This window comes from Thamnophis elegans, chromosome Z (genome assembly GCF_009769535.1).
Source record: "Thamnophis elegans isolate rThaEle1 chromosome Z, rThaEle1.pri, whole genome shotgun sequence".
Taxonomy (NCBI): domain Eukaryota; kingdom Metazoa; phylum Chordata; class Lepidosauria; order Squamata; family Colubridae; genus Thamnophis; species Thamnophis elegans.
Window position 1 is genome coordinate 105,239,352 of NC_045558.1, and position 27,375 is coordinate 105,266,726.

At 37.6% G+C, this 27,375-nt stretch overlaps 1 protein-coding gene across 1 annotated transcript in view; it reads right to left on the reverse strand.

Annotated features, from left to right (window-relative positions):
- MPP3 (membrane palmitoylated protein 3) overlaps positions 1-27,375 on the reverse strand; it is a 93,867-nt gene that overhangs the window by 32,188 nt on the left and 34,304 nt on the right. Inside the window, exons 6-11 of the mRNA XM_032235848.1 lie at positions 22,712-22,849; positions 20,583-20,664; positions 18,339-18,424; positions 8,948-9,022; positions 7,309-7,505; positions 3,407-3,471 (exon numbers count right to left, since the gene is read on the reverse strand). Coding sequence (XP_032091739.1) covers positions 3,407-3,471; positions 7,309-7,505; positions 8,948-9,022; positions 18,339-18,424; positions 20,583-20,664; positions 22,712-22,849 — 643 coding nt within the window. The remainder of the gene's footprint in view (positions 1-3,406; positions 3,472-7,308; positions 7,506-8,947; positions 9,023-18,338; positions 18,425-20,582; positions 20,665-22,711; positions 22,850-27,375) is intronic.

Below are 27,375 nucleotides of genomic sequence, written 5' to 3' on the forward strand. Positions count from 1 at the left end.
GATGTCCTTTTACCAGCCATTTTCTTTTACCATGCTTTCAGTGTGCACTTCCTTCCATCAAATCAGGGCAAATTCAAAGGGCAACCTGCCCCCTCCCACCCCTCCATCCCCAAACAAAATGATCCCATAGAGCACAATACAGAACAGGGTAGAAATTCATGACAAAGTTCCTAAGGTAATAAGAGATCTATCGTTGTTATTAAACTATAACTTGGCTGGTTTATTAGATTTGTATTCTGGCTTTCCATTTATGGGCTAACTGCCATAAAATGTAAAATAAAATACAAAGAATGAGGCCATTTGTTCAAGACCTTACTTTTTTCTTTTTTTAAACGATTAATGTAGTCATTAATGGTATCAGGTTGTATTACTTCAATGTATGTTAACAGTATATATTTAGTTGATAGTTAAATAGTAGCTAGGATATATATTACACGCTGCTTTATATGGTATTAGACATTTGGTATAGCAACATGGGTAGGATCGTTTTGGCAAGCATCTAAAATTTCTGTCAGTTATGGATTTTACTTCAACCAGTTCCAGGTCTGTTCAAAATATCTTCCCCTGGGCATTCATATCATGAGAAAACTGTAATCCAGCCAAAAATGGAATAGTTGCCCATTTTTGTCTGTCTATTCAGTCTTCCAGGAAAAAGAGTTGGATTGATAGAGCAACTCTAAAGCTCAGGGGTATCAAAGTCAAGGCCTGGGGGCCAGGTCCGGCCTGCAGGATTCTTAAATCTGCCCTGCGGAGCCACCCTGGAAACAGCGAAAGATCAGCCCGCAGTGCTTCTGCCAGTGAAAATGGAGCTCCATTTTCCCTGGCAGAGGGTTGCAGGAGGATGTGGCAGCTGAAAATGGAGCTTGGGAGCCCGTTTTCACCTCTGACACAAGTGACATCGAGCTGGCCATGGCCACCCTGGCCACATACACCCTGCCCCCCACCGAGGTCAAACATAACCCTGAAGTGGCCCTAAATGAAATCGATTTTGATACCTCTGCTAAAGTTCTTTCCACTGCAGAGCTTTTAGCCAAGGCTCAGGCAACCACTGAATGTGCCTTCCCAACACTGATTGCAGGAGCAATTAAACCACACATTCCAGTCAGATTTCTTGCAGACAATTCTCTTGTCAGCACTTATGGGCAATAGTGATTCAAATGAGGAAAACTCCTCAGCAATTTCTCACACATACTGTCTTAAAATATTCACACACATGTACCCAAATGTAAATAAACAAAATCTGTTTGCATGTCCAATATGTGGGGGAGAGGAATATGGTATTTGCTGCTCCTCTTTCCATGCCCTGCTACTTCTATCTGTATGTTGTAAATACTTATGATCCTCTTATGTATTTCTCCCCTCTTGGGTTCCTTTATGCCTCCTTCTGGGCTTTGTTGTGATTGAGGATGGCCATCTTCTTTATTTTTGTTTAATTTCCTCATTAAAAGCTTTGTTTTCCTTGCAAAGGAAAAAGGTCTTCCTTTTATGGGCTATTTCAGTGGGACTGATCTGACAGAGGGGAGAAGTGGGAGGGTAGCAATTTCCAATTCTCCCTCAGACGGTTTGTCTTCTGCATGCTTGGCTGTGATGGGGGAGGAAATTATGCTAGCCAGGGATCAGGAAAGTGGAGGTTGTGTGATAATATAATATAATAGAAAAGGAAGGAGTGTTTGGTATGTTTTCTGCCTTTAGTTGTTTATAAAAATAATAAAGGCAGGATAAAAATATATTAATAAGGGCCCAGAAAAAAAAAGATTGTTCATATGAAGAATGTAAGCAGGGGCAGTCAGAGTAAGCAAAAAGTTTGGTCTTTGTTTTGTTAGTTAGTTGTGAAGTTGTGTCCAACCCATCGTGACCCCATGGACAATGTTCCTCCAGGCCTTCCTGTCCTCTACCATTCTCTAGAGTCCATTTAATCTCATGCCTACTGCTTCAGTGGTTCCATCCATTCTCTATCATCCATTTCTTCTTTTGCCCTCAATCTTTCCCAGCATTAGGCTCTTCTCCAGTGAGACCTTCCTTCTCATTAGGTGGCCAAAGTATTTGACTTTCATCTTCAGGACCTAACCTTCTAAACAACAGTCAGGGTTGATCTCCTCTAGGACTGACCGGTTTGATCGCCTTGCAGTCCAAGGGATTCGCAGGAGTCTTCTCCAGCATCATAGTTCAAAGGCCTCAATTCTTTGGTGCTCAGTCTTTCTTATGGTCCAACTTTAATAGCCATACATCTATATGAACCTATTTGCTCTTCAGGCAAGGAGCAGAACAATGAATTCTAGCTCTGCCTTTATGGTAAGGTTGCACCAGCAGAATCTTGCAAGATCCAATGTATTTCTCCCTTCCTCTCATTTCACTCTCTGGAAAATTAGGAAGGGTCCTTTCTGAAATGTTCTCTATGTCTCCTCTCTTTCTGTGATCTGGGATACCTTTTATAGTTGTCCCATCTGTGACTCTTCCTCCCAACTCCCAAGGTTATTCCCATATATCATTACGGTACCTAGTATCTATGGTTGTCTTTTTGCTCTTTTTAATCACTTTCCCTTCCACACCAGTGTTGCCAGTCTGGCCAATGGTAAAGAGATTGATGTTCTCTGAAACAAGGGATCATAGTTTTTGTTTTTTTTTCCTTTGGTAGAAAATGTGTGGGATTCTGCAGTTCCCAAAAGGAATTCCTTATTTTTGATTGTATGTTGCCAAAACTATTGATAAGGAAGGCTTAATTGCAGATTATTGAATCCGTGATACAAAAACTCAGAACCACTAGATGGCTGAAAAAAGATCAAGAAAACAATATTAGAGCCATCTACTGCTCATCCTGATTTTGCATCCCAGACCTGACAGTCCTAATGCTCTTACCAAAGCTGCTAAAAGGAATATAATATTTAATTTATAATTTAATTACAATTAAAATCTGCCAACCAGTTAATACTTTAGACACTGAAATGGCTTAATCTATCTAATTGATTAATAGACTAGGCAATGCTATTTTTGAGGCCTTAATCTACAACTGCCAATATGGCTCTTAATTGTGGAAAACTAATTGAAGACTTGCTACCTATTTACTTTAATACTTTATGAGCAGACTGCTTTACATAGGGGGTGAGAATTATAGCTTACAATTAACAGTGCATATTTCAAAGTCAGTCCTCCCTGATCTGCCTCTCTCTATCCTGGGCTGTATGACCAAACAACAATCAGTTAGGTCCACTGAATGTCATTATCCCTATAGAGCTGGCTATTAAACTAAAACATTAAGTGTTTTATTGTCTTTCCATATGACACAGCAGTGCTACGAAGTCCTTGTGGGATGAGAATACCTATCCATCAAAGGGGAAATATTATAAATTTATAAATGGTGATATAAATGTGCCTTGAACAAACAAGGAAAAGGTTTGTAGTGACTCACAGTATGGCTTTGTAACACTTCTGGAATTGTGCAATGCCCCGATGGTCCTTCTATACATTAAGCGCCTAGATAAAACAACAAGATTTACAATTCTGAGACAGGGGAGAATGCAAGAAAATACTAAGAACTTTTAAGCAACAAGAACAAAAATAGCTTTGATTCAGACTCATTCGGAATACATAAGTTTAAGACCTCAATTATAGATTGGCCTAGTTCATCCATAAATCTATGTCACTGAACAAGCCACCATGGTTTGGTCTGAACAGAATGCTAGGCCATATCAGGTAGATTCACGTATCATGTTAATTTAAGGACAAAGTAAGTAGATTTTGATTTAAGATAATTCGTGATATTATTCTAATCTCATTTAAAAATATATTTATTTTATGGATGAAGCACTTATTCCAAATTGCGTCCCTGAAGGACCACTTTGGACCCAACAGATACTGGTTACTCTTTGCTCTAAAGCAGCTATTTAAAATCAACCCCCTTGGAAGCAAAAGAAGAAGGAGAAGGAGATACAGATATGGAACCCAGTCCAGGCGAGGAGCATGTACTCTATCATTGGCAATTCAAGCTTGTTTTTTTAGAAAACTAACACAAGGTTTCATTCTGAAGTACCATTGATTTTAACTGGAACTAAGTTCAAGTAACTAAGTGGATAATGTCATTTTTCTATGGATAGGTGAGAATCAAAAGTCTGAATTATGCAAATGTGTGTTTTCCTGCAAAAAAAAAAAGAAGAGCCCAGAATGTTCTTTGTTGAGAAGCAATTTGGAGTAACAAATTAAGTGCATATTTCTCCTTGTAGACTTCTTGACTTTTCTTCTTTGGGAAAAAGCGGGCAGTCAAGTTGCATCAAGACATTAAATGCCATCAACCCTATGGAAACTGTTCAGCATGAATGTCTATGAAGATTCTCAATCATCCAGGTCATGGTTGTCCCAAAGGTGCTTTTTTAAAAAGGTAACTGGGCTTTGTTTTTCCTTGAAGACCTTTCACTTCTTATCCAAGAAGCTTCTTCATTTTTTTTTCATTTTTTTTTTCATTTTTTATTCTTTTACATACCATTTTAAGTATACATTCACAAACTTATAAGCGTCTTCAGTTCTGACTGACTTTTTTAAAAAGCACTTTGGGACTTTCAGCATGAATCGCTGGACACAAATGGCTGTTCAAGTCCTCCATCATTTTTGAAGACAGAGACATTCTCCAACAATTTTCAAGGGCAGAATTTCTCCTCAGTAGTGATTGTTACTGCTGTTACTCAGCATTGTTACTGAACACACACAAACACACACACACCTGGAAAAATTACTTCCTGGAACTTTAACTAAAATCTTGGAAACTAAGAAGACAGCAGACTTCACAAATAATTTGGAAATGTTTCTATAGAGCATGCAGAAACATAAACATAGCATTTATTTGCAATTTTTAAAAGCAGAATCAGTTACATTTGTTGGGCTATGTACACATGCCTCTTTAAATGGACTGCAGGAAATGCAGGTTTTCTAATTGTACCCATCCAGTTTTTATTTTTCCAAGGGAATGTACAATAATTGATTCTTCAGCTATTTGCTATGGCAGAGAAGGAATCTCCTGCTCTGCAAAGGGTTCAATCTCCAAAACAATTTTTCCCAAGTTATTCATGAAGTGCTGTACAGGCCTACCAGATGGAGGACTATATTACCTGGACTGTAGAGTGTATTCACACATGCCTTTTGGTCAATGTAACTAAATAAATACAAAAGGACCACACCTCACTCATGAAAACGTATTTGAAATACTCTCCAACAAAGATTATTTGTACTCAAACAGAGTATGAACTATTCAGGAAAACACTAGTTCAATCAGTTTTCTGATACTGTTTTGGGGACTTTAACAGCGAGCTGGGTTTTGATGACTTTGCCAGTCTGAATTTGGTTCAACTCATTGACAACTGTCCATGGTGCTGCTTCCTTTCTTGAACACTCAGCCCACCTTGCTTTAGAGCAAAGACATAGAGGTAATCCTTGATTTATGACTATAATTGAAACTAAAAATTATGATAATAAATCATGGTGGTTGTTAAGTGGATCACCAAATTTTATGCCCTTTCATGCAGCAGTCATGAATTGAACATTATGGTCATTAAGCAAATGGGATGGTCATTTAACAATTCAATTTTATCCAATGGGCATTTTTTGCTGGAAACTGGAAGCGAAAATAGAAATCAACAAAAAAAACACCAAAAATAATTATCCTGTCATTGCGGGACATTGCAAACTGCCATAAATGCACACCAGTTGTGAGATGCCCACAATGTGATCATGTGACTGAGAGCGAGAGGCCATTGAAACTCTAGAATCAGGTTGTAAGTACCTTTGGGGGAAGGCGCATCAAAACTCTGAACGGTCACGAAGCAACCAGTCATTAAGTGAGGACTACCTGTAAGCAACTACCTGTCTGAAAAGACAGATACTATATGAGATTCAAGCTGGTCAGATATGAGTAATACACTCATCCTGCATTTCATTGTTAAGACATCTGAGTGGGAGTTAAGGTGCAGGTGGCTATTCTTAATGGCTCATACAAAAGGAGGAGGGGAAGGAAGTACTGTTTCCTTTCTCCCTCTTTTGCTAAATCTGTGTATGTGACCGTCTATAAAAAGGACAAAGATTTTAAAGAAGTATTTGCTACTGCCCTTACAAGTGTTATTACTACAAAGTTGCTGCAGGCAGAGAGGAGGTAGGGGAGCTATTCAGTGATGAACGTTCAAAGGAAATGCTGTGATTAAAAGTGGAAGTCAGCCAGTTGGCAATATGCAGACCATTCATTTCTATTACTATTGATCTGTTCCCTCCTTAATAACGAAAATCAATTTTTGAGAAAAGAAAAATTCCAAGTGGCAAGTTGCATTTTGCTTTTCAGAGAAAATAAAATTGCTTGTTAGCCCAGTTCAGTTGCAGAGAATTAAGATGGGAGAAAAGGTGAACACCTAAAGGAAGTGTCATTTGAAAATCAAATTCAAAAAGCTGTTGCTATACTTTATGTTGAGTGAAGCTCCTTTAGAAACTACTCCTCCCCCCCGAGGTTTCAGTGGTCAATTCACAATTTTAGTCATTTCCTGTAAAAATGTAAAATACTTTCTTCTACAGTAACTTTCCTAAGCCTTATGATACATTAGACAAGCCCTTTCCCCAGTTGTACCATAATGAAGTATTTGCACGTCTAATCCAGAGTAATCTCTGCCTCTGTAGTCTCAAAAATGCCACACAAGGACCGGGGAAATGATCAAAATATTTCATATTGAGCCATTAAAAACCACAGTCAGTTTCACCACCTTAGAATAACTACTTTCTCCTCAAATCTGGAGCCCAAAAATTATTTAAAATGTATTAGGAATCCTAGTATGCAAAAAAAAACTTTGTTTTGTACCAGAACTGGTCCAAAATATATTGTAGCTTAAGCTAAGAGCAAGAAGCCATCTGCACTCTGACTGCTGAGTACAGAAAGCAGGATGACAGTTGAATCTTACTTCAGTTCTAATCAACAACCTAAATAGACAGTCCAGGATACATAATTATCCTCCAAGCAAGAGAAAGGGGTGGAGAGCTGAGGAAGAAAAGTAAAAAACTGCCCTACCCTTTGTCATCACCATCCTGCCTAAAAATAGAGTCAACTATGGCTTGTGCAAATCCTTGATTGCTTCATTGGGGAGAAAATAAAAACTACAGCTAGCATCTGCAAGAAATACAAGTTTCTTTTTGTCCCCTAAAGGAAGGAAGAATGTGTGAGTTCAACAATACTCATGAGAGGTGCCCTCAAAAAAAGAAAACATAATTTACTTTACTACACACAGCTTTGTTCGTTATATTAGTAATCGAGCCTCGCACCTCAAGCCATTGCTTTTCCCAACTCACCTTTCTTGGAACTGCTTAGAAGGAATCAGGCCAGCCCGAAGATTTGTGTCACCCACTCTTTTGGCCTGCCACCATGTTGGGTCATCTTGGCTAACCACTTCCAAGATGTGCCTTCTCTGAAAAGGTAGCCCTGCCTCCTGACATGGGATAGCTTTATCCTCTTTTGGATTGTAGGAGAAAAGTGCTCTCATGAATACCTAACAGATGAAAGAAAGATTACCCTGACCATAATTACAGTTCCTAGAATTTCATGCGGATGGGGGGAGAGGGGGAAGCTGGAGAAACATATATAGATTATCTTCTGAACCCACGGCTTGGAGAGCTTTAAGGGTATGAAAACAAATCCACAAATACAAAGATGAAAAAAATAATGATATTCAAAGTGGAGCAGAGTAAAAGAGATATATATGCAAATATGACTAAGACAAACTGTTCCTTCCCCAATCACCACCCCCATTCACAGATTTATGTAGATAGTTAAATAATTTTAGGTAGATCTGGAGAATAGCTTCATCCTCTCCCCCTAATCCCCACCTTTTTACACTTTTTTTAGAAAGGCAAGATTTGAGTGGTGGCAGACTGAAAAAAAATTCTGCCACCTATAAAACCAATTAGCTAGAAAATTCTAAGAAGAAAGGGGGGAAGAGAAAACACTGCCACCATGTTTATCACCTCCTCACAACACTTCTGCTCCTTCCAGAGCCCAGAAATCATTTGAATTGCCTCAGCTTCCCACCCATACAAATTGTGTCCTTTCCAGTCAGTTTTTCAAATCTCCGCTGGAAGAGAAAATTAATTTCAAACCAGTTAGATTTTCACGGTGTCTTCATGCAAAATCCAGTTCCAGTTTAATCCAGGACATTAAAATTGAATAACAGAGTAGGTAGACCTGAAAGTCTTCTAATCCAACCCCCTCCTCAGGCAGGAAGCCCTACACCATTTTTGGCAAATGGATATCCAATTTCTTCTTTAAAACCTCCAGTGTTGGAGCACCTACAGCTTCTGAAGGGAACTATTTGAAACCAAATTGTTTATAGTTCTGAAATGCATCTCTAGTCTGAAAACATAAGAATTTTCCTCAGACAAAAGGCAGATCTAAGTGTGTTTAAGAAGCTGGGAATACTGTTCAATTAAGTATGAACATGCAATGATTCCTGCTCAAACTTCAAGGATATTGGACTAAAATAGGTGTTTTTTTTTCAAACTTAGCATCTTCCAGATTTGTTGAATTTTAAGATTTTGGGAACTGAGTGTAATCAACGATCAGTGATTTTATAATTGTAACATTTATGAATTTCCCAGAATTTTTCAGGTGGCATGCTGGGAGTTGAAGTCCACACATATTAAAATTGGCAAGTTTGAAAAACACTGCACTAAAGGTTCCAGGGTAGCCTACATCTGCCTAAAAGGGTCACACCTACACCCAACATATTTGACACCCACACACACACACACACACAATTCTTGCCAATTTGGACAAAAGCTATGGAGGCTAAAAAGTCTAAGAGTTTCAGTTTCCATACACATGGGAAATATTAACCTACCCAATATGTTGAAACATGCTTAGTAAAGGGACACTTGTTCAGAAGAATATCTAGGTAATATTATAATGTTTTCACATGTAAGCAGATTTTCTTACCTTGCTATCCTTCAGACGATCTTCTTCTTTGATGCCTGGAATAATTTTTAGTGTTATTGATCCCTGGGATTGAGCCTGCAAAAAAAATAACTCTGTATTTCTCTCTTCACGAAATCACATTACATCTACAAAAACCACTGAGATCTACTTGTCTCTGGGTACAGATGATTCTAGGCATTTACTGCACACTGAATGAGACCAAATAGCTTAATAAATATTTAGTCCCATTGCCATTGGTTCTCCAAAGTAGATTTTGTTTTCCAGCCCTATCTGGAAATGCTGGGGACTATATCAAGTACACTGTGTATGCAAAATAACTGATTAACCCCCAGAAATCTAATATATTTGGATTTCAAAAACTCACGTGGCTTTGTACAGTGACTAGAACAAACTGGAGGAAGTTAGAAACATTCCTTTAGATCGGGTGTCGGCAACATGCGGCTCCCAAGCTGCATGCGGCTCTTTCATCCCCCTGCTGTGGCTCCCTGCCAGCTGGCCCCGCCCCTCACCTGGGAGGTCATGTGACTCAGTGGGAGTTACGTTGAGTTAGCCATGCCCACCCAGGTTTTGTGACTCCAAATAGCTCTTTGAGTGTTTAAGTTTGCAGACCCTTGCTCTAGATAGATGTCTTTTCTAAGCAGCAAAAGACTTATAAAAACAAACTGATTTCTCTAAGTTGCTACTTATAGACGTTCAAGTGGAATGAAAAAAATAAATCAAAGTTCTACATTCAACATGATTAGTTCAACTTTGAGACTAATTATGTGATATATTAGGCCAGACAACGCTGTTCCGTTCTGAAGGTTGAGGTTAAAGTCTTAATATGAGATACCCTAAATGTTCTTAGAAAAAAACAATTTTACTAATTTATGTTTCTTAGAGCAATTCAGTCTTAGTCTGGAGGGGTTCTGAGAGATCAGTAAGAAGTCACTACACTGATGTTTTTAATCTAAAATGCATGGGACCAATGGGAAGTTGGATGGAGAGGGGGAAAATGGGTTTTATCTAATTTTTTACCAGTTTAAGGAGACAACTTCAATTTAGGAACTGCAAAAACCAATCTTGATTAATTCAGTAATATAATCTGATTTGGTTTCAAATTATTTTCTGCTCTTAAAGTTTGCCACAGTGAACATTATGGATACATTTGTGTCTTTTCTTTCTTTTTGTCTTCCTCTGCCTAATATGAATCTCAAGCACTGGCAATTTGTCTCTACAATTCGTAGCCTGCAATTCTCTTCTGTTTTGTAAAACTGAGCTTTGCATATATTTTACATATAAAAGATCTGAGATTCAATACCCAGCATACCTAGGTAAAGATTCTTTTCTTAGAGAGAGAGAAAAAACCTCCAATCACATCAATGTATGGCAATGGCTTGCTACATAATTCTGCATAATGTAAACGTATAGATTGCAGAAAATAGAAAGTGTAAGTCTTACTATTTTTGCTTGTATAAAACAGCATACCTATGGTTATCTTAAAATCAAACACCCTGAGACTCATCTTTGAAAAATCACATTTATGATTACACTGCATTGCACAATTTTCACGGCCAAAGGATGACTAGAGCTCTTCCAGTTTCTAACCAAACACTTAGCTACTAAACCAAACTGTCTTTTAATATGCCGTTACTTTCCCACTTGAAGGGCAAGATAAAGACGTATTTTCCCAGTCTGGTTGGAAGGGGACTACATTTGCAGAGAATCCTAAATTAGCGGTCAGCTGTTTCAGGAATCACCCTGCATGTGAGCAGCAGGAAATGTGTACATGATTTCTATAAACTTTCTTTTCCATGGATGGACTAAATGGCTGATTAGAAAATTCAGTTTATAGTCCAAAACACTGTGCTGAATGAAACAATCTAGCTTCTCTCAACAAAGTACTGAAACACAAGGCATAAACAGCCTTTTTTTTTAACCCACTAAACATGTACTGGGAAGACAGCCTTTATTTTGTCTTAATGATATTAAAAAACTGACAGAGCAATCAGAGAGGGACAGCAATTATTCAGCAAGGTTTCCCCCAATCATAATGTGATCAGAGTTTGCAAATATGAATATAAAACATGCAAATTAATCCCGTGGGATTTGCATTATTTATCCATGTCTTATAAATACACCATTCAGTACATTAGTGAATAGTCACTTTTCCTTTGTTCTCTTTTGCTAGGGCATGTTGGAAGAAACTGAATAACTGCTTATTAAAAGATACCTCCCCTGCCTACTGCAAATCCTGCATCAAATAGAAGGTGGGAGTTTGTGCCATCCAAAGTGCCATTCAGCTATGGCTGAGCTCATACAACATGTTTAAATAGGCTGCATTTGTATAATACATATGCAAAGCTTGGTTAATCTTACTTAGTTTTGAGGAAAGGACTGGCTTAGCATATGGTATAAATTACTGTAAACTCTTTAGATTAGTTTATAATTCAATAGTTCAATGTACTGCAGAAAATATTGTGCAAGCCTAGTGTCGTACATCATCATCATTGTTGTTGTTCATTGCACAATCAGCCAGATATTCAGACTGGATCTGGCATTTTTTGTCTACCTTTCAAGTCCTTTCCAAGAACCTGGGATATATAGATGGAGTACTTTTATGATGTTACAGATATCGTCACAGGATATAAGCTGTTGTTGAGTAAAGCTTCCTTTTACAATTGATTGATGATAAATTTGTCAATGCCGATGGTCCAACTGGTACTCAAGTTGTTTGGGATTACAGTAAAGGTGCCTATTACTATTGGTACTACCTTTGCTTTCTTATTAGATTTCTATCTTACCTTTTTAATATATTTTATATATGTATGATTTATTACCATATTTAATATATGGTTAAAAAATAATGAATATAGGTAGACATTGATTTATAGTTCCTTGACTTATGCTTGACAACTTATGCTTGGTAATTTGAAGTTATGACAGATACTAAAAAGTGTTCTTATGATCCGGATTTGAAGTTTCAGTGCCTCCTGTCCCATCCCATTTCCCACCCCCCTGCAGTCAGAAGGTCACATTTTGGTCACATAGAACTGACCCCATTTACAGCAGTTTGCAGCATCCCACAATCATCTGATGCAATGTACAACTGTTTGGCTGGAAGCCAGCATTTATTTCTAATTTCCAGGGGGGGGGGGAAAGTCCATTGCAGACAATGGATTTGCTTCATGATCATGGATTTGCTTAATGACTATGGTGATTCTTTTAACAACCACTGCAAAAAAAAGTCATAAAATCAGATTGGGGCATGATTTATGACCATAAGCTTATGCTCAGATATGGTCATAAACTCCTGCCTTCTGTGTTCCCCATAACAACCACCCTGTGAGGTGAAGTAGGCTGAGAGAGTGACTGGGTTAAAGTAACCCAGCTGGCTTCCATGGCTAAGATAAGATTAGAACTCAGAATCTGCAATTATAGTTCATTCTTTATGGGTTGCTTTTAATTGTACATTTTGTGCTGGATCACATGTTCAGCAGGATAAATATACAGTGAATTAATACTTTAAGTAATAAAATGGGTTGCATAAACCAGAAGAGTACAAGCATTTCAGGTTAGCATCATTCTAATTTGTCTATTCTAAAAGGAAATGACACCATTTCACACAATGCTTTTCTCCTGTTTGGCTATTAAAAAAATGTCCAAACGCAAGTAACAGTTTGCACACACAATATTGTAATGCTAAACAGACAGACACTTTCGCAGGCAGCAAAAGAGGCTTCTTTGTAGTCCCAAAACTCTCAACGACAAAGCTTAAAACATTTTCCAGTGACTGCATTGTAAATCTTGACAGATCTGGAGTATAAGCTTCTACAGTCAAGGCAGAAGGATGGGGACAACATCTCCTCTTCCTACAAAGGACCCCTTTTGAATGACTGGTATTGATTACCTACAATGTTTGGACAATCTGTATTTCTAGCTTCCAAATGAAGTGTAAACAAAACCTGGAGAATGCTTCCCTTCTAGCTCATTTTCACTGTACAGTAAGTATAATAGGACCTACATCTTCTCACAAGTAAGCACCTTACTGATGGGATAATAATAAATACAGCAACATAGACTGAGGGCATATCATATTACAGGTAGTCCTAAAATTACAACCATTCTTTTTAGTGACAGTTCAAAGTTATAACAGCACTGAAAAAAGTGCCTTACAACCATTGCTTGTACTTATGAATGTCGCAACATGCCAATGATTCAGGCGCTTGGCACCCGGGATGTAGTTGCCTTGCCCTTGGGTCACATGACCACTTTTTATGGCTGTCCCAGCAGATTTCCAACAAGCAAAATCAATGGGAAAAGCCAGACTCACTTAAAACTGCATGATTCACTTAATAACGGTAGTAATAAAGGTCATGATATCAGGCACAGCTTAGTTAAGAACTGCCTTGCTTAGAAATGAACATTGCTCTCCCAACTGTGGTTGTAAGTTGAGAACCAACTGTACAGAACTATAAGATTTTGTTTTGAGCAACTAGTGAATTCTTTTTTCTTTAAGTGTGTAATGCACACTTATGCATTTAAGATAGAAACCCCACTAAATTCAACCAAGATTTACCCCAAGTATGTTCCATAGCAGGAACAGGAGCTATTTTAAAGGCACATTTTCCACTTTTCATAGAGGAAGGGAAGGTTCCCCAGGAAAAACTGGGCATTAATTCATTCTAGTTCTAGAACTAACGCCTAATGAACCGTCTACAATGTCAGAATCCGGAACTGTCAAGATTGACAATGCAGTCACTTGAAAATATGTTAAAACTTTGACAAGGAGCTCGGCCTCAGTAAGGAATTTTGTGAAATACTATTCAATAACACCAGGGGAGCCGCAGGTTTCCCACCCCTATTCTCAGGGACATATATTAGCAGTGGATGGAGCTAGATATCAAAGTGAGTAGGACAAAAGACGGAAAGGGGCAAAACTGCTCCTTCGCCTGTTCTCTTTTACGTGATCCTTTCAGTCTTCCCCCTCCCACTCCTTTTCTCTCTCCCACACAAATACATTCAGCTTTGCTAATGCAGCTGCCAATTTCTTTAAGGTGCTGTAAATTGCACCCCTCCTTAAATTCTTTCTAAAACATTCCCACAGAACATTCTCTTGTTCTTGTCCCCAGGGGGAAAAAAACCTAAATCACAGGTATCTTTGAACTTATTCCCCAGACAGGAACAAATCCTACCATATTTTCTTCTTTTGTAGAGAGAAGTGGGATGCAAACTCCAAACCTCCACAAGTCTCTTTGGGGTCACCAAAGAGATGACTATATCTGTACTGTCATCAAGAGACTGTCCACATTCCTTTCAGTTCAACTCTGACCCACCGATTACATTAACTACAGGATTATTTTAACATTAACGAATAAACACATTAACAGTTTAAGTTTAAGCACAGCTACATAAAATACCAAGTGCAATACAATTTCCACAGCCATTTTCCAAAATATGTTCCTTTCCAGAAGCAATCTCAGCTCATAGAATCCCTGCCAACATAGCCAAGACAATTGCTGAGAATTTGGGGAGTAATAATTTCAACAAATAAAAGTGAAATATTTCCCCCCAAACTAAAATGTAATAGTGCAATCATGTATGTGTCTCCTCCAAAATACTGTAAAACCCAAAGCTATCTGTTGGGCTTATTACTCAAAAAGGGATTTTAAGAATTCTGAAGTTGATTTCTGCTTCTGAATCTAATATATGCATGGAAGGATCCTCAGTTCTACAGTGTCCCTAGCATCATAACTGCTCTTTGTTTGGAAAACAGAGCAAAATATTTGTAAGAATGCATATTTTATACGAGTGTTAAACTGTGTATATTACTGTAAAAGGCATACAAACATCAAAGAATCTTCATGTAGATCCTCCTCCCCCCCCCCCCCGGAAATAAACAGATTTCTACATAAGCAGGACAGAATGAACAAACAAATAAGCATATTCAAAATAGACAAGAACTGAAAATAATCAGCTTATTACAGCTTTTCTCCCACATAAGTAGGAGAAAGGCACTCTAGGACTGTAGCCTTATAAAATGCCCAAAGCATTTTTTTAAGCATTATTTTAAAATACATTGAAACTCAATTCTAGTTATTAAAAAAGGCTTGTACTCTCTTGGCTGTGTCCTTAAATCCAGGCTTAAAACTGAATGTCAAATTCTTAGTGATAACCAGCAAAACATTTTCACAGCTAAGATGGAAAAAATGGTCAGTTACACTCATTCCTAAATGTTCAGGAATGACCCAGAGGCATTGAATTTCCTCAAGTCTATGGCAATTAATCCTAATCCTGCCACTACACAGCATGAAAGGAGACAGGCATACTTTTAGATCCACTGAAAGAAGCTTTTTCCCTCCACCACCTTGCATGGATTTGATCTTATTCTGAAATGAAAAATGTAGGCACTTTGAAATCTCACCAATAATTGGCAGTAGGTTGGAAGGGGGGGGGGACACGACAGGGATCTAATACTTGTTTGCATGTTTTACTCAGAAAAACCTTGTTGGTTGAAGAGACCTTACTACACCCTACTGCTTTATGCTGAGTTGGTCTTAATCCATATAGTTATGTTGATTTTTATTATGCCCAGTATTAACTACTGTGATTGACTCCATGGATCTGTTCATATGGTACTTAATCAGACCAGTTATATACCTATCAGCTACATTTACACAAGATGGTTGATACCTTGGTTATTTTTAACCTGGGTTATGTGGGGAGAGTCGTATCCTTGGGGTTTAGCAAGTTGTTCAAACAACTGTAAATCTGTTTGGTTAACTTATGATCAGCTTATTGAGTGAAATAAAGGAATTGGTTGACAGCATAGCCCAATTAATAGTGTTTGGGCAAGCATATGCACTGAGTCTTCTGAATCCCTTTTAATGGGAATTGTAGAATTTCAAGCCCATTAGATGAAGATGCCAAGAGCTGAACTTCAAATTCTTGGCTAGCAACTTCTCTGTTTCTCCATCAAATTAACGAACTTCCATTAATTCTTCCAAGAAATTGCAACACAATACAGTTCCAGCATAGACGCCCACGCTTAATTGTAGAACACATTTGGCTCAAGGAAAAACACTCCTTCGTGACCCTCTTTAGAACATCCTGCTTTTCATTATGATGACAATGGAGGAATCAATGATATTTGTTGTTTTTTCCCCTTATTTCCTTTTTTAAAAAAAAGAAAGGAAAGCAATGCTGATGATTCAGGTGCCCTTGGTGACTCTATATTCTTGCCCACCCACTGTTTGCTTAATTTGGAAGAGACCTTGAGAATATCATTGGCAATTGCAATAGCTACATGTGTCTTATTTTGAGCCCCTCTGTGTAGGAGTCACCAATCATGTCATTTCCTCTCTGGCATGGAAGAGGTATGGCTTGTGACTCCATAATTAAAGCAGGGAGAGAGTAAACAGATGTCAACATTGCTAGGATGACTGGAGAGCATATTTCCAGCTTTAAAACTCTTTTGGAAAACACAAAAATCAGTTATGGAAAGTCAATGGCTATTTGGCATTTGCTTTCTTACTAATTTGTTGGTGGATTAACCCATAATCAATTATGTTCAATTTGGAGGAATGCTATGAGTTGTCATATGTTGTGAATATGCCATATGTGAATATGCCATATTCACAACTATTACTCACAGATACTTTTTTCACTGCAACTTACTAGATGCTTTGCCCTTTCAGTTTTCATATAACTGAATAAAATTGAATGAGAAGCTGACCTAGTCTCACATCAGCATCCAACATTTTCTTTATTTTCTATATTGCTTCTGAATTCAAAATCTATCTTAGAAAATAAATATTGAATGGCAATGGTGTTACCAATATTCTCTATGCAATAGAAAACATTACTACATTTGGGTCACAGATAGAAGTTACTATACTTGGCCACAAACATTTGAACAACCATTACTTGGTATTAAAAAAAATTGGTTACTACATTTTTTTGGTTATTCAGAATTACCTACAATATGTAGTAGTCTAGACTCCAGATCAGTGGTTCTCAACCTGTGAGTCGGGATCCCTTTGGGGTCAAACAACCCTTTCACAGGGGTCACCTAAGACCATCGAAAAACACATATTTTCGATGGTCTTAGGAACCAAGACGCCAATTTTATGGTTGGGGGTCACCACAACATGAGGAGCTGTATTAAAGGGTCTCAGCATTGGGAAGATTGAGAACCACTGCCCTAGATCAATGATAATGGCTGAGATGCAACCAGATCCATGGTGCAAAATCCTGCAAAACTACTAAATTACAATTGGGACATATTGAGAAAAGATAACTGTCTCCTGCCATCCGCTGCTTATCAATGTTTCTGCAGTCCAGATGCGGAAGCTCTATGCAGAAAGTTCTCCTGTTTGCTTCCATTTTGGTAAATGCATGACTTGTTCCTGGCTGAACTCCCTTTGGCAGTCATTTTGTGACAGCATTAATCACATATTCTTAGAATTAAAACCTACCCAGTAAGCCCCCACGTTTCTATCTCTAACAAGAGTAATAGTAATTTTTTTTCTTTAGAAGCTACATCAAAACAAGAGTATTTCTCCATGAATCCCAGCATTGCCTACCCTTAGTAATTTTCTCCAAGATTTCAAGTGGATTAAGTTTTGTGGATTCACTGATATTTCATTCTTTTAAGTTGGCGGTATGAAAATAAAGACGTGTGTGTGTGTGTGTGTGTGTGTGTGTGTGTGTCCGTGTGTGTCCGTGTGTGCACAAACACAATTCTGATGTTCGTTATGCATCCTATGAGTGAATTAGAGATTACAAAAAGTAATGTCTACTAGCAGTAGCTTTTATAAGCAGAATCAGTGTGGGAAGATAGTATAAACCAAGCACAGCTGGAAACACTACTGTTTCTCAACCTTTAAGGTATATAGACATGAGCAGGCTGAGCTGGCTGGTGGATTCTGGGAGATGAAGTCCATGTATCTCAAATTTGCCAAGGTTCAGAAACTTTGCACGAGAGCATCTCTGAAAGATGCCCATCTAGTGTCCTCAAACAAATCAACAATCTTCCTTTAGAAATACAATGCCCTAATAATTATGTCATCTTCTTACTTAGTTGATAATTTAACTAATTCAATTAATTCTCAACTATGTGAAGAAATAGTTTTACGTATCAGAATCTATTCAAACATATGTCCCAAGGAATTTTAAAAAATATTTATTTTCAGGCAAGTTTATATGTAACTGCAGTCTTAAGCAAGCTGCCATTACCAATTTGCCCATCATCAATTATAGCTTATATTTTCTGAGTTCACATGACCCATTGAACCATAATCTAACCATAGTATCCCGATTTTTGTTCAGAGTACTAGCTAAAATGCAGTTGGCTATTTATGGTTGAATGTTTTTGTGAATAATATTTATGTGTGGAAAAGGCAAAACAAACCAGAATCTGGCTAATTTCTTCCGGTCGTTTGTGAAGTACAGCAATTCCATTAACTTCCCGTAATTCATCTCCAACGTGGACAAGACCTAGGAAGGAAATAAGAAAGGTATGAGGTCAACCATCCATTCTAGATAGCAAAAGCTTCATATATGGCATGTAGAACTCTGATGGCTCTCAACAGAAAAGCAAGTCCCATCCCAAGTAAGAAAAAGTCACGAAAAGCCTATTTCCAAGCCTGGGACTCGAAGAAACAGAAATTAATCCCTACTCATCTGTGAAGCTCACTGAATGATCTTAAAACAGCCATTCTCTCATGTTTGCATGTTGTTCTAAGGAGAAAAAGGCTTGGTGGGAAAAGAGATGGGATGGTCTTGAGCAGAAGCCAGCAACCATATGTGTCCCCAGTTCTGACAGTTCCAGGAAGTCAAGGATTAAGCCACTAGAAATTGGCAGCAAAATGGAAATTTGTAGACAGAATCTCTCCCAACCTTATCCTGTTTTGGCAATAAACTACATGCATTGAGCCCACAGCAGAATTTCATGTGTATTTTTATTTGTATGTTTTTAAATCTGAACTAAAAAATTTAAAATACAGTTTGCCATCAAGAAACTCTGCATTCCCTAAAAACAACTTAAAATAACAATCCTGTCCTGCTTTAGAAGGAAGCTGGGATACAGATGACCATAATCTTATATGTTCCTAATCCTTGTTCCTAATTAAGGTAAAGGTAAAGGTTCCCCTCACACATATGTGCTAGTCGTTCCTGACTCTAGGAGGCAGTGCTCATCTCCATTTCAAAGCCGAAGAGCAGCGCTGTCTGAAGATGTCTCCATGGTCATTGGCCAGCATGACTAACCACCAAAGGTTCACGGACTGCTGTTACCTTCCCACCAAAAGTGGTTCCTATTTTTTCGACTTGCATTTTTACATGCTTTTGAACTCCTAGGTTGGCAGAAGCTGGTACAAGTAACAGGAGATCACTCCGTTACATGGCACTAGGGATTCGAACCGCCAAGCTGCCGACCTTTCTGATTGACAAGCTCAGCATCTTAGCCACTGAGCCACCGCATCCCTAATTACTAATCCCTACTGAGTCAGCTTCTCTATTGCACAATATGAAAATAAAATATGTCTTGGTTTCCTATCCCTATAACCTGGCCTTCCAGGCTAAGGCTGATGGGAGGCAGAGTCAAAGAACATCGGAGGAACCATAGCTTCTACAACTTTGATGTAATTATGAAAGATGAATCATTTCTCACTACCTCACCTTCTTCTTTTATCTAATACAGATTTAGTTAAAATATTAATATGTCTTTTATAGTTCAGAGGAAGTTTGCATCCCCCTTCATCAAAAATTGAAAATGCTTTACTGTACTTACTCACCCCTTGGCTAAATTTTCAAACAATTTAATCAATAATACTCCTCATCTCTTTCTGCTTTCACTACAGCCTTGTTTTATAAAGCATGGAAGGTAGTGTTCAGGTAAAATTTCAAGAAATATCATTTTGAATAATCTTTGGGAAATCCACACAAAATTCTGGATACTCCTGTGGCAATAATCCATAAGGAAGGAATCACAGCATCTTTCAGAATTAGGTTCTTTATAACCTACAACAGGGGTCAGCAATCTGTAGCTCTGGAGCCACATGTGGCTCTTTCATCCCTCTGCTGTGACTCCCTGTCAGCAGTCCACAATTGATAGGTCTTTTGGTTAGGACAGGTAGAGGAAAAAGGACGCCGTGCTAGGAGAAAACTATGTGGGGGAACCGGACTTCCGATCAGCAGAGAAAAAAGGATGCTGCACTAGGAGGAGACTCTATGGTGGGGAAACTGGACTTCTGGTCGCCTCCATAATTGAATGGGGGGGCTTCCAGTTATGACTTTTAAAATTGCCAACTCCTGATCTACAACTTCACTTTGAATTCTGCAGGCTGCCAAAACTACACCCTTTCCATGCTTGGAGCCACGTATATCTGTTTGAAGTTAATTTGGCAGGCTTGTATTGGCAAATCAATCTGTATATAATTCAGGAACAGGAAAACATAAATAAATATTATTCCAATTCAAAAGTGTCCGAAATTTCCAGCATTAGTGCTATGACCTGCCTGACTTTGCAGAAGAGAATCAAAACCTCATGTGTTTTTCAGGAAAAAATAAAAATCCTAAGCTGTCTCAAGAAAAAGCTTGTCCTCTCTGATATGAAATTTTTAAAAAAGGAATTTTGCAACTTAGGGAAACATACCACTGCGATCAGCTGCCCCTCCCCTCATGATGCGGGCAACAATCACAGCCCCTGTCTGCTCATCCCGCCTGATTGTTGCACCCTAAAGGAGAGACAAAAAATTCATCAGTGCACAGCACTAGCCTGGCACATCAGAATAGGCTTGATCAATTAAGCCTAAAAGAAAAACCTCCGTGTATACAGTATATAGTGGTTAAATACGAGTTGGAGGGGAACCTAGAGCAAGATATGAAAACAAAAGCCTCTTCTCACTTTTTGATCCCACTCAACAATTAATATTCATTATGACATTGCCTCTGGAAATTCTATGTAGCTGTCATGGTTAATAGCTATGGCTAGTTCTATCCTCTGTGAATTTAACCAGGCCCCACTTTAATACAACCTAAACCAAGATTAATGGAAGTGAATTCTATTAATTATAAGATGCATGAAGAAATGTTTTCTTTGATCTGCCCTGCTACATCTGCTGCAATTCCAGCTGATCCCCGAATACCTCCTATTATTAATAACAGCATTGTTTATTAATAGGAATATTACATTGTTTCAGGATAAAAGTCCTCACATATCTTTTTTTTAAGAATAATCATACTATAACAATATTCAATACACCATTGAAGTAGAATAAATAAAATATCATCAGCAGATTGAAGCATTATACTTTTAAGATGAACCAGTGGCAAGCTGCAATATGTAGTTCTAGAAACCCATAAAAAGAGGGCTGTAAATCATTCCCAAATCAAGACATTCCTGGAGATCCTGATATTTCCTGATGATTCTGCTAGAGACAGAATGAAATCCATTCAGTTCATATTTTTATGCTACATATAGACTTACTTAATGAAAGTTGATGGTTTAAGTTACAACAGAAAACTAGTTTTACAACTAGTCCTGACATTTATGATCACGGCAGCTTCCTCACAGTCACATGATTGAAATTTGGGCACTTCATAACTGGCAAATATGTATGATCATTATAGCATCCCTTGTATGCCATTTGCATACTTAATAGCCTAATCCCGACAAGCAGAGTCAATGGAGAAGCTGGCAGTAAAATCATGGTCACATCACGTCTCATTTAATGACCAGGTTGCTTAGCAACAGTTAACAGTCCCATCTATGGTTGCTAGGCAAAGGGCTATCTGTATGATCAATTCCTATGCTATCCCGTTCTTAAACATAAATGCAATTCATGCAATACTTACAGGGAACTTACTTTTATAGATTCTGAAAACTGAGTTCACATCTCAACAATGATATATATAATTATGGGAACATCTCATACAATTTAAAATAAATCAAGAACATGGCTGGCAAAATATGTATATGAAACACAAAAAAAAGTATATTAATAGAAAAAATGTTCAAGAAAATGTGAATATATTCTTAAATTTAAAATATGGGGAATATGTAGAAATGAGTGGAAATTAATTTAACATAGAAGACTAAGAAACTGATAAGATTTCCTCTTTATTCACATATGAATGTTGGCGCAAAACTCAAGTTAAGTGCGCTAAGCTAAAAGCTCAGACAGACAACTAATCAGATAAGTCCCAAATATTTAAGGACTTTAAAGTCTAATACATCTTTACTTACATCTATATATTAACAGAAAACCAAAACAGCTGGTGCTGAATAAGGGACTAACACGAATTCCCACAATGCCTTGCCATTGGCTATTTTGGCTTGGGTTAGCCATAGTGAGAATGAGAATCTACCAGCTTTGGATTCCAAAACACTAGAATGAAATCACTAATGAACCTGATTGGCAGCCAGTTTAGAGCACAAGAGTCAAAATACTTCTTCACAGAATAACCATGTTTACACAACATACTAAATCAGATGGTGTTTGGCTTACTATGTCATCCAAATATGAAAATATGGACATTTTATGGGTAGGAGAGAAGCTGTTAATCATGCTGGAAGTACTCAACACTGCCAAGAAGATTCATTCCTACAAAAAAAATCATCTTTGCTTCTCCATTCCTTTTCTGTTTTCATCATCTGGAATTATTTGTACATCTAAAAAGTGCCCCATACTTCATGCATACTGTAGTTATTTTAATTAATAGGAACATTCTCAATGGAATCACCAATAGCCTTTTGTTCTTACCAGCATCAATGATACATACCAAAGGTTCTTTATTCTTTACTAGACGAACTATTTTTACTGATTCTTCATCAAAATCATCGTCAATATTATCCAACAATGGAGGAAGAACAGGATCAAAATTCTTCTGAGCAACAGTATCATGCACAACAAGCATCGCCTTGGGACAAAGGGAGACAGGAAACAGAGAACAATAAAATAAAAGTGCAAGTGAAAACAGAAAGAGATCAGAGTTTTCTTCAATGCCCTTGTGACTGTGGAGATATAGAAACAACACTGCTTCTCCAGTGTCTGTATTACAGAAACATTTGTGCTAGCTTCATTTCACCACCACAGAATAAACATCCAGGGTACACAGGAAAATTTTATAATTCTCTACTGCTTGCAGATACTAACCTGTTACAAACACATGTTACCAGGTTCTGCGCAGCAGCATTTAAAATCCATCAGATGTCCTGTGGTCTTAAACTAGCTTTAATGTTTTCTTGTATTTATCTAATGTCTCTACCCCTGCATATAAATTTTTTAGATTTTTTTATATTTTCTAGTGTTTTTAAAATGTATTTTCTATGTTTCTTAATTTTGTGAAATTTTTGTTTTAATATTTTAGGTGTTTAAAAATTATTGCTTGTATCCCACCTTCATTGTGTTGATCTATAACCATAATAAAGATTTGATTGGTTTGATTATATCTCCAACTTTTCTGTTTGTCATCTGCATTCATGCAGCACAGTGAACAGGTTTTCACAATAAAACTGGGACTGTTCAATTAAACCCAATTTGGCAACATAATCCAATTTTTATAAATATGTAGCTTCAAAGTATTTCAAGTAAATTTGTCAGCCCATCATCCAAGGCACCATTTTTAAGTTCTTATTTGCAAAACCTAACTGTTACATAACATATAATTAGGAAGGAAACTTCCACAGGCTTTGATAATTATCTTGCCCCAAACACAAAACTTGGGAGGTGGGGGAAAAATTTCCAGACAATGGTTTCCTTCACTTGGAACATTCCTAATGTTTTCCCAGAAATTCTTCCATCTTTGTTTCCATTTGTTAAAAATCAGATGATGGAATATTTATTTGATGCCTTTGGACTGACAGGATAATATTTTTTACCTGATATCCACCTGATTCAGTTGATTTTCCAAACATATTTAATTAAACGTTAAATTAAATGTTTAAGCCCCATAAGTTTATTTCAAATCCAAACCTGAGAAATCCCACTGCTTACCATCAAGTAAATCTGCAGACAAAATCAATGATTTAAACAAGTATCTTTAATGCTTCTTAGAAATAATGTAATCCAGACCTCAATATCTTCATGATATTGATGCCATCTTATAAGTTCCATCTTATACTGCTTCAGTAAGACCACACCTGGAATACTGCATTCATGTTTCGTCACTATGATACCCCTCTACTTCCAGGGGCATATCCTCAGTGCCTGGTACAAAGCTGCAGCCTCCGCTTCCTACGCCCCCTGCTGGGGATGTGTTAACGAAAGAATTTTTTCTGAGTAATCTAAGCGAGGCTCTTAATGCACAGACAATTAAAATGGAAGATAAATTTAGAGATAATAGAGAGGAGAGAAAAGAGGAAATAAAAGAAATGAAAGAAGAAATTAAAAGTGAAATTAAAAGTGAAATAAAAGGACTTAAACAGGAGTTGTATGAGAAATTTGAGGCTAAGGTTGATAAAATTAGAGACGACATGCTGAGTCTTGTAACTGTATTAACAGAACATATTTCTGGAGTGGAAGATACTCTAGAGGTTCTTAATGATGCCAATGCTAACTTGACATTGAAAACAGAGGTGGTGGAACAAAAAGTGGAAAATGCTGAAAAAGAAATTATTATGATACAGTACCGACAAATGGAGTTCGCATTAAGAGTAAGGGGGCTGCGTGAGGAGAAACAGGAGAACCTGAAACAGATCCTATCGGAAGCTTTTGACCGCCTGATGGGAAGACCAGGGACCAACCAAGGCTGGCAAATTGACAAAGCTTACCGCGTTAACTCCTGGCTGGCAAAGCAGAAGCAGCTTCCTCGAGACATCGTTATATATTTTACTACAAGAGAGTTCAGAAATATGGTACTGCAAGCGTCTTATAACACTAAGCTTCAAATTGGCGGTCAAGACCTGGCTGTTTTGAAAGAGATACCACCTCAAATGTTAAGAGCCAGAAGAGACTACGCTTTTTTGGTCGAAGAACTCAGAAATCGTCAGATACAGTATAGATGGGATGCACCATTTGGCATCATATTTACATTTGATAAGCAAAGGTACCGCCTCAACTCTGTATGGAAAGCCCGAGATTTTTATTATAATATATTGAAGGCCGGACACCCTGCACCATCTGGACCTAGAGAAAGACCACAAGAAGGACAGGATAGACAGCAAACTACACAACCACCAGACAAGATGGAGCATCTCTCTTCTCTAGAAGTGCAAGGTGCTATGGAACCAAGACCTAGCCGCATGACTACTAGACGTATGGAGAAACAAGCTAAGAGGCAACAGCATCAACAATCATCGGCCATCGATCAAGGAACTACAACAACAAATCTGGAAGCAGTGGGAGGAGCTAGACCTAAGGTTAAACAGGCCGTGCAGGAAGCTCTAAAAATGCTTCAACCAACCAAAGATGACAACTAAGATTTTAACATGGAATGTCAACGGACTGAACTCTCCACAGAAGAGGAAGAAAATATTTCATTATCTTAAACAGTTTAAGAACGATGTAATTTGTTTGCAAGAAACTCATATCAAGTCAACTGATCAAAAATATTTGATCAACTCAAAACTTGGTCAACATTTTGCAGCTTCTGCTATGGAAAAGAAGAATGGTATAGTTGTATACTTAAGAAAAGATATGAAAGCTGAATTAATAGAAGCAGATCCCTTCGGAAGATATATTGCTTTAGACTTAATCTTAGAAGGGAAAAAGACATTACTTTTGGGAATTTATGCTCCCAATCAACAGCAAGATAGATTCTATAGAAATCTTCATGCTAAATTAGTACAGTGGGACTATAGTTCCTGTATACTATTGGGTGACTGGAATGGAGTGATAGACACTAAGAGAGATAAGAAGATTTCCCGCCTAAATACCAAGATGCGAGCAAAGTTACCCAAATCTTTCTTTGACATTATGGATGATTTTGAATTGAGAGATATCTGGCGAGAAAGAAATGCAGAGGAATATGACTTCACTTTCTTCTCGGACAGGCATCAATCCCTTTCAAGGATCGATTTTATTCTAACCACTAATGATTTGCTTTCTAGGGTCAAGAAAACAAAGATTGCAGCTAGAGTCCTTTCGGACCATAACCCAGTTTGGATGGAGTTGGGAAGGGTAGTGCAGGCAAGAAGGTTTTGGAGACTGAATGAAAATTTATTTAGATATGAAAACTATATTAATGATTGTAAAAAATTACTATCTGAATATTTTGTTTTGAATATGAATAAGGGTACATCTATGGAATTTGTATGGGATGCAAGCAAAGCGTATATGAGAGGAGTTTTGATGAATATAAATAAAACACATAGAAATAAGCAAGGGCTAAAACGAACAGAACTGGAAGAGGAAATTAAGAGAAAAGAGCTGGAGTTAACAAGGAAACCAGACGATACAAAGGTTAAGGAAGCTATTAAAATCTCAATTTGACATGTTGATCTCTGACCAGGTAGCTACTAATTTATTATATGCAAAACACAATACTTTTTGTAATGCAAACAAACCTGGCAGATGGTTAGCTTATCAGATTAGGAAAAAAAGGAAAACTCGAAATATATCTAAACTGATTTACAGAGGGAAGGAGGTGTTCCAACAGGAAGAGATTCAAAAGGCTTTCTGGGAATTTTTTACAGAACTGTATAAAGGGGATAAAATTAATGGTTTAGACATAGACAAATATTTAGACAAGGAGAAAATACCTTCAGTTAGAGAAGAACACAGGCAAAAATTGAATCAACCAATAACCTCGGGGGAAATCCTGCAGGTAATTAAGCAATTAAAGCCAGGGAAAGCACCAGGTACAGATGGCTTGACAGCGGTTTACTACAAAAACTTACAGTTAGAAATGGTAGAACCTCTTAGAGAATTATTTAATATGATTCAAACGGAAGGTAAAGTCCCTCCATCTTGGAAGACAGCGTTTATATCTTTGATACCCAAAGAAGATCAAGATACTACTCAACCCAAAAATTATAGACCCATTTCATTACTGAATGTAGATTATAAAATTTTTACTAAAATATTAGCAAATAGGTTAATGTTGGTCATTCAACAATTGATACATACGGACCAAACAGGTTTTATACAAGGGAGACAGATGAAAAGTAATGTCAGATTAATTATTAATGCATTAGAATATTTGGGAAAGAACAACCAGATCCCTGCTGCGTTTATATTTTTGGATGCTGAGAAGGCCTTTGATCGAGTTAACTGGCAATTTCTGCTGAAGATATTGCAAAAAATGCAGATAGGAGATAATTTTTTACAGTCAATTAAAGCAATATACCAACAGCAAACAGCACAAATCATAGTCAATGGAAGTTTAACAGACTCTTTTCAAATTGGAAAAGGTACAAGACAGGGTTGTCCTTTGTCCCCATTATTGTTTATTATAACTTTGGAAGTATTGTTGAATAAAATACGGGGCTTGGATGGTTTAAAAGG